The sequence below is a fragment of the Monodon monoceros genome, unplaced genomic scaffold, assembly GCF_005190385.1.
Source record: "Monodon monoceros isolate NGI ecotype Baffin Bay Population unplaced genomic scaffold, NGI_Narwhal_1 Super_Scaffold_11, whole genome shotgun sequence".
Classification (NCBI taxonomy): Eukaryota; Metazoa; Chordata; class Mammalia; order Artiodactyla; family Monodontidae; genus Monodon; species Monodon monoceros.
Genome location: NW_021703767.1, coordinates 86,861,463 through 86,869,790, shown reverse-complemented (window position 1 = coordinate 86,869,790; position 8,328 = coordinate 86,861,463). Strand labels below are relative to the sequence as shown.

The 8,328-nt window shown below is 42.0% G+C and overlaps 1 protein-coding gene across 1 annotated transcript in view; it reads left to right on the top strand.

The window, feature by feature from the left end:
- The window catches only part of USP13 (ubiquitin specific peptidase 13), a 118,166-nt gene extending 114,991 nt beyond the window's left edge, over window positions 1-3,175 (top strand). Inside the window, exons 20-21 of the mRNA XM_029214573.1 lie at window positions 1,308-1,392; window positions 3,021-3,175. Coding sequence (XP_029070406.1) covers window positions 1,308-1,392; window positions 3,021-3,114 — 179 coding nt within the window. The 3' untranslated portion in view covers window positions 3,115-3,175. The remainder of the gene's footprint in view (window positions 1-1,307; window positions 1,393-3,020) is intronic.
- Window positions 3,176-8,328: the final 5,153 nt, after the last annotated feature.

Here is an 8,328-nt window from a genome sequence, read left to right as displayed (position 1 = left end):
GAGAGAGAGAGAGAGAGAGAGAGAGAGAGAGAGAGAGAGAGAGAGAGAGAGAGAAGATCGAGAAGATAGAGGGAAGAAAGGCTTGAGGTCAGAGCCCCAGGTCACCAATGTTTAAGTCAGGAGAAGAGGAAAGCCAGTGAGGCACCTGGAAAATAAAAAGACAGTCATGTCCTGGGGGCAGATGTTTGGGGAAGGAGGAGAAGTGGTCCATAGTATGTGATGCGCTGAAGGCTAAGATGAGGACTGGGGATTCACAGTTGAATATGTGGATGAGCATTGGTGAACGGCAAGAGAGAGAAAGAATGAGAGAGGGAGGAGCGAGGAAAAGGGTCTGTCCAGAACCAGTACACTTGTAAAACACAACAAAACTTGAGTACCAAAAACAATGAATATGCAAGCCCATTTTTTTCCTTAATTAGATTCAACAGACATGAATATTCCTCTCAAATTATTATAAGAGTCTGTAAACGCTAACTCAGTTTCTGTACCTGTCTCGTCGTAGTCTGTAGCAGTTTGCAGAGTTGCACTGGTGCCAGTCTGTGGAAGCCACTTTGCAGGTGTTGTGCAGGCCTAGGATTGGCTGGGGGGCGGTGGGTGGGGGAATGAGCTGAAATTCCTTCACCGTGGATTTGGTACAGCATATGCTTTGCAAGATGACAGGAGATACTTGTTAGAGAATAAACATCCATCTTAAGCTCCAAGAGGCTATATATCTCCTTGTTCAGAAGGCATGAAGCCTGAATTTTGGTCCCATGGAGGTTATAATCATGAACCAGTCAGAAATCACAAGACGCGTATTCTGAGCATTATCCCTTTCTATAAATGATAACACCTATCTGCTATCTTCCTCCTAATCCTGACATTTGTGTGGTATTTTAGTCTGAATTGCTCATTTAAGCCTCATACAACCTTGTGAAGCGGGTGGATTTTTCATTTCTTTGAAGAAATGGGCTCCAAGAGATGAAACAACTTCTCCACCCTCATGCCGCTTGGAAGTGATGGAGCCGGGACTACCCTTTTAGACCCATGAACTTGCCACCAGACTGGGCTGTGGGACTTTTAATCGCCTTTCAGATAGGAGCTTAAGGTCAGCTGTAAAGTTCATGTCCTGCTTTGTCATGAATTTGCAGGTTGAAGTTGCTGTCACTTTGGGTAGGTGGGTGTATTCTCAACATAGTAAGTAAATAGACTGTCTTTCATTCTGAACAATTGCTGGATTACACTCTCGTTGGCTTTAAATTCTGGTCAGAAGTGCTATTGATTTCTAGAAATGCTGCCTTGTAACTGAGTTGTTTCCTCTTTCATAGTGTATGAATTATTTGCGTTCATCAGTCACATGGGGACATCTACAATGAGTGGACACTACGTTTGTCACATCAAAAAGGAAGGAAGGTGAGTCTTTTTGAGAAGGTAAAATAATATCTATGTTTTATTGAGGACCTGCTATGTACCAGGCACTCCACTAGGTGTTTCATATGTTATCTCATTTGGTTTTCATGATGGTCTTGTAGGGATAGACTCTTAAAGCCATTTTACACATCAGGGCACTAAGGCTCAGACAGGCTAAAGAGCTTGATGTTTGCAGCTGTGTCAGAGCTGGTATTCAGAGTCACTCTTCACTGTCATAGCAAGGGGACCTCCCAAAGTAAAGACACATCCCGCAGCAGAATGTGTGTCCATATTTGGAACCTCCCCAGGGTTGCCAGGTTTAGCCAACAAAACAAAACAAAACAAGAAAACCAGGATGCCCTATTATGTTTGAATTTCAGATAATGAATAACTTTTTAGTATAAATATGTCTCACCTGTTGCATGGGACATACTTGTATTAAAAAAGTATTTGTTGTTTATGTGAGATTCAAACTTGACTGGGTATCCTGTGTTTTATCTGGTAACTCCAACACCCAGTGTTTGCCCTATTGTAGCTTTGGCTTCTTAAGAATTGTTAGGTGTGTGGTGAGCTAGGAATGAGACAGTTGTGGCGGTGGGGGGGGGGGGGGGTGTAAGGCCGCTGCTCTCTTCAGAACCTTCTTCCGGGGCTGGATCCCCACGGGCCCCACTGGTTTCCCTTCCTTGAGTTCCCACTGAGTGGCCTGGCCTGTGGGTCAGCACCCCTGCTTGAGGCAGTGCTTGGGCCACATGGACACTGGAGAAACACGTAACCTTGCCCTCTCCTGGTAGGACGTTGACCTCGTACTGCAGGAGTGACTGGTTCCCAGTCAGGAATCCACTGTGTTCCTTTTTGGTGTTTCTTTTAGTCTTGTCTTCTCAACTTGATTAATAAAATAGTCGAGCACAGGAACTTGATTTATAGTGAATCCTTTTTATTACCAAGCATGATAGCTCTTTTAAAAATACTTTTCTTAAGAAAAATAGCTTAATTATAATTTAAAAAGCCATGAAATTCATTATAAGGAATTTGTAAAATATAAAAACATACAGAGAATGTGTTATTTGGAAGCCTAGAGAGAACCATTGTCTGTATTTGGATACATTTCCCTTTGTTTCATTGTTTTCACTGGGAGAGAGGGTATGTGTATGTCTGTATTTACAACTTTTCTAAAAGCTTAAAGTTTGTACACAGTACGTACAATTTTGTAACCCGCTTTCTCCCACTTCATATTATATTGTGATTATTTTCTTACTTTACCAGATATTCTTCAAAGACATTTTAATAGTTGTATAATAGTTCACTGCATGTCTATTTACTTCTGATTTTTAGCTAGTTTTATACCTAAGGCTGAAAAAAACACTTCTTTGACTGAAGTTCTGAGGCCATCTGTGGATTTCTACAAGTGGAAATGTTTGGAGGCTCCTTAGGAACTACTTTTTGATTGAACTTGAGAATAAAAAAGCAGTTGTAATTTCCCACCAGCATTCTGTTTCTTTTTATACAACAGACTTGAGTTTGGTTTATCTTAAACCATCTTGATTATTTTAAGTATGGTGCAGTAACTTTCTCCTGCAAAGTTTCCTGGAGCTGACTTAAATCCATCAAATGCTTCTGTCTTTTGTTTTCAGATGGGTGATCTACAATGACCACAAAGTTTGTGCCTCAGAAAGGCCCCCTAAAGACCTGGGCTACATGTACTTTTACCGCAGGATACCAAGCTAAACCTCAGACGTACAAATTGGCGAGAAGAAGCCATACACCTTTTTAATTTGCCAAAAAAAAAGAAGTTGGGACAGCCAGACATGAGGGAATACATGGGGTATTTATAGTTTATTTAAAGAACATCATTTGACGCCTTCTGAAGTAGAACTGGGAGGAAATTTCTATTAGTGATGATACACTACTGTAGATAATTTTTCTTTTTATAAATGTTTAAGAAGAGGATGGTTAAAAAAAAAAAAGTATTCCTGTTGCTGGTGGGGGATCTGCCACTGGCACATCAAAAGCAGGAAGTGCCACCAATCCTCTGTTTTGCTTTGGGGGTCGGCGATAGTGGCCTCCAGAGGAACCAAGTAATGGGGCCAGTCGTGTCGCCTACCCACCGTAAACAAAAAGCCCACTTTCGTTTCATATCGAAAATCAGTAACTGGGCTGGGCTTTATTTGTGACATAAGTTTTTTCATGACACACAATGATTTCTGACCTCTCCATGTAGAGTAGATTAGAACATCTACAATGAAAGATATTTTTAATTTAATCATATCAAAATTCATAATACAAGTGTGTGAATGTGTGTGAGAATGTGACTGAGAGTGTGAGACCTTTATAGTCAACTAGAAAATCTGTGACGGGTTGGTTTTTAAAGGTTAAAATAGTTGGTAGTAAGCATAGCTGGAAAAAGCAAGTCAATATTTTAAAGAAACTCTAACTCAGGAACAGTTTAAAAAATTAGTTCCCCGCTTAGATTTTCAGGCGTAAGAAGGGCTGTTGTCCCTTTCAGTGCTGTCCAGAATTCAGTTGGGTTTGTGACGTTTGGTCGTATGAACGCAGATGCCCCCAGCAGCACACTGTTGTTCTTGGCCAAAGGGAGATGAATTCTGTTTCTCAGCAACCCTTCCCCCAAGGCATAGTCGTGTGTACTGTTAGTTAAAATAGCTGATCTCTTCTTACCATGACACATGACAACTCGCTGGAATCATGTTAAGTGCCCCAAATCTGTCTGTAATTTTCTCATCCCCCAGCTCTTTGCTTGTCTTCATTTCTATGTGTTCTGGGGCCAGAGTCTCATCTCTGCCCTTTGTTGGCTAATCACCTCCTGACTTGCCTTCACTGCTTATCCGCTGTGACCAGCAGTGTGATCTTCAGCAGTTTAAGGGTTTCAGATGCAAAGAAACTTTATATGACATTATGAAAGACCATCGTTTCCGTTTCGGTGTTTCAGCATTTTAGTTGCAACCTGGGATTAAATCAGAGTTTCAGATGTGATGAAAAAGTGGAACGATAGTGCTCTGTAATTTTCCTACTGCTCTGTACCAAATGCTAGGGTCTCTGGAATTTCTATTTCAGATTATTCAGTCAAATAAAAAAGGACTTATTGCTGTCTGCTTAATATGCATTTGATTGGTAGAAAGGATCTTCCTGGAGACTGTAGGAAAATAAAGCAGAACCAACTAGGTGAAATATAGCACAGAATTCCACAATTCTGTGAAGTCTGGAAGTTGGATTATGACATGTGAGTTACGAACAGTCAGGGTTCTGGTTATGATTGGGGCCCTTCTTACAGGAGACGTGAGCGAGGGATGCAGAGCCCGAGGCCTGTGGCCCGTGGACCTGGGTGCGGCCCGTAGCTGGGCAAGTCCCTCATCTTTCCTTATGTGCACAGTGGTGTGATGACCCCCTGCCCTCTCTTTCCAACTGTGGTTTGTGGATCTGGAGAGATTTGATCACTGACCGTTTGAAGAGCAGCGGGTGGTGTGCCCAGTGGGTGGGCCCTAGTAGAGCATGCTTCCTCTCTTCTCTCCTCTGACGTTTGCTTCAGTTCGGGAACAAATGAGATTGGCAGAAGGAGGGAGCTCATGGGGCAGTAAATCTCTACTAAACTCTGCCCACTGGTGTCACCTTTTCACATTGTCTTGGACACCCCAAAGTAGCCCCACTCAGTGACACGAGTCCCTGATTCCTGCAGAAACCCCCATGCTAAGCAGCCTTACGGAGTCCCGTTTCCTTAGGGCGGTAGTACCATAGAATAGTGACTCCAAACACACATCAAAAGTGACTTCTTTTCACCGCTGTTACAAAGGGAAGGCCTTTTCTGGGGGTGGGAGGGGGATTGGGGCTTTGGATTGAAATATGGACAAAGTTGGCATGTGTATTTTGAACAAATTAAAAAATTTTATAATAAAATCTTACAAAGTGAATGGTGTAAAGTCAGTATATAAGATTACAGGCTCCACATTACTTAATTCATTAAGCAGAAAAAGAAATTTAGCCCTTTTGATACCTAAACCTATCGTAAGAAAGTGGAATATGGCTGCCTTTTTTTTCGCCTCACAAGACAAAGGGCTATTTCTACAAGGCAAAGTTTTGTATATGTGCTGTTCTTTATTTCAGATTGAGAGTTGGGAAAACTGGAGCACATATTGGTTTTCTTTCATGCTTATAAATGTATTTGTATGTATATCTTAATATATTCAAGGCAGGCTTCCCTGGAATCAGAGTGTGGAATATACTGCTTAATTTTACACATGTATGTCGATGAGATTATTTATGACTAAAAACTGGAATAATGTGTGTATTTTGTCAACTGATCATCAGCCTGTTAGGCGTCTTCTGTGTGAGGTGTGGTGGTGTAGTTGTGAAAATTCTCACTGCGTGGGTGTATGTGTGAAAGAGAGCACTTTCTTCCTGTAAATATCTTTTGATATCCATTTGTGCAAAATCCTGATGAATGTGTCTTTGGAAAATACAGCGTATCAAAGTTTTTGTTTTGTCAATTGATCTAAATGCCCACACAACTAATCAGAAATCCAGTTTGGTTCAGATTGGGATTTTTTTTTCAAGGGGAGAAAAAGTATGGGGGAAGGACTATTAAAGAAGGGTCATGTTTTAATGCCATTTTATGTCAACATTGCTTTAATGTTCTGAATTGACTTGCTGTTTTCTCCCACCTACAAGAGAATGTGCTTGCCATTGCCCCGTGTTCACCGTGGGCTGTAGGGCGTAGCTTGAGCCTGCTACTCCCAACATTGTTTTTTCCCTTGACCTGAACTGGATGGAGCCTTACCTGCAATTCATAGTGTGAGCACCTGCATTTGTAGCCCGACTCCACTTCTAAGTGTGGTGGGGCCGAGTCGCTTTACCTCTCTAGGCCTTTTTCCTTAAAATGAGTGGGTTAGACCAGATAAGCTCAGAAGTCCCTTTCTGCTCTAGCATTCGGTTCTATTTTTATTTTCCTGCAGTTACTACCTTGGTCAGACATGTAAGACGCGAGGGATCACATAGAGGTTCGATGTTATGGTTCTGGTTTGTTACAGCTCTCACACCCCACTTTAGAACCTGCCTTGTTTTTAGTGTTTGCCACGCCAACTTCTACTCCCAATTTCTTGGGGAATTACTTTCTTTGGTGATTATCCCATTTTTTTCTCCCACTCCTGAAACTCTCCACTTCCCAGTCGGTAAGGTACTTTGTTACCATCTTCCTCAAAAACGAAAAATCTATTTAAAACACCACCTGCCCTGACAAACCTCAGAACTACCTTCTGCTAACTCTGTAACCTTTCTGGAGTATTATCTTACTCTAGTTGAGTTATAGCTATGATCCTCAAATAAGTTTTTCTACCACAGAAAGGATGTCTTTTCATCTGGTAGGCATCACTGTTGCTAAATGACATCATCCCTGTGGGCCGTCCATGGGGAGATGGCCAGTGTTGGGGGCAGGATAGGGGGATAGGATTAGATAAAATGTGATTCTATCCTTCACCTAAGGTCAAAAATCCTAGGTTACAGAACAAGATTCTGTACCCTTAAGTTGATGTATAAGATCGTCCACACAATGCCATGGAGATTCCCTACTCAGTAAATCATCCTGAGAGAGTTTGTGTCATAATTCTCTAGATCTGTGCTGTTCAGTACAGTTGTCCATGGCCACATGTGGCTAATGACCTCTGGAAATGTGGCTTGTGCACATTGAGGTTGTGCTGTACACAGGAAATGCACGCCAGATTTGTAAGGCTTGGTACCAATAAAAGGGAATGTAAAATATTGCATCAATATTTTATATTGATTATATGCTAAGATGACCGTATTTTAGATACATCAAGTAAGATGATATTAAAGTTTCACTTATTCCTTTTGATCATTTTTTAATGTGGCTACCAAACAAATTGAAACTAGACGCGAGTTGTACTTCTGTTGGACAGTGCTCTCCAGACCAGGTGACGTGAGGAGGCAGTGAGGTGCCGTAGGTATGGAAGAGGGGGGGGGTCTGCGAAGCATCCAGACAGACAGAAGCAGCACAAACATTTTTTTTGGAGTCGGGAGCAATGTGAGGCACAGAATGCCTTCCAGAAAGCAGATTTTTCTGTATAAGAACCAATATATATATAAGACCCCAATTAAAAACCAAAAGCAAACGAGCCCAAACCCTGTTTCTTCAGCTTTGTCTAGAAGCTGCCAACTCTGCATTTATTTTTCAAGTATCTTCCAGGTGCCAAGGATGTTAGCCACATGAGGGTGTTGGGCAGATTTGTTTCACTTTGGGCAACATTCTCTTGTGGTTTCTCCTCCCCCGGTATTGTTTTGTCTGTTCAGAGCTGGGTGTGTTGAAATACCATGGAAATCTGGCCGCTCCTCCTGGTCTCAGCTGAGGCTGATCCTGTGGCCCGCGCCTGTCTGCTTGGCAGGTTTTGATGTTGGCGCCTGAAAGAGTTTGTGTTTATTTTGCACTAATCACAGTTGTAGTTTAAAATATCTCAAATGTTTTGGGAGACTATTTGCCTGTGATGGAAAGAGAGATGGATGATTTATTGCTTCAATTGTTTTAAAATTAAAAGCTATTCTCACAATCTGAGGTCCCTTTATGGCTGTTTTTTTTTTTTCTTTTGCAAAATGCCACATAAACCGATTCTGCCTTTTGCAGGTTCTTATCCATCAGTGGAACAGGTAACTTGAGACAGTGACTAATTTTATTTCTTTTCAGGGTTTCTTTGTGTGGCCCCGAGGCTGCCAGGTCCCATCAGTAGTGGAATATTGTCGATGGCACGATGTTAACTCTGTGAAGGAGGGAGGGGCAGGGCAGGTGGGAGTCTGCTGTCTTTCTCTACTGGGTGCCAAGTTGAATATTGGAATCGATTGTGAGACCTTTCTGTGGTTCCCTGGCTCTCAGTTTGCTGGTGGCTTCCTTAATGCAGGTATAAGCAGAGTCAACACTAGTTGCAT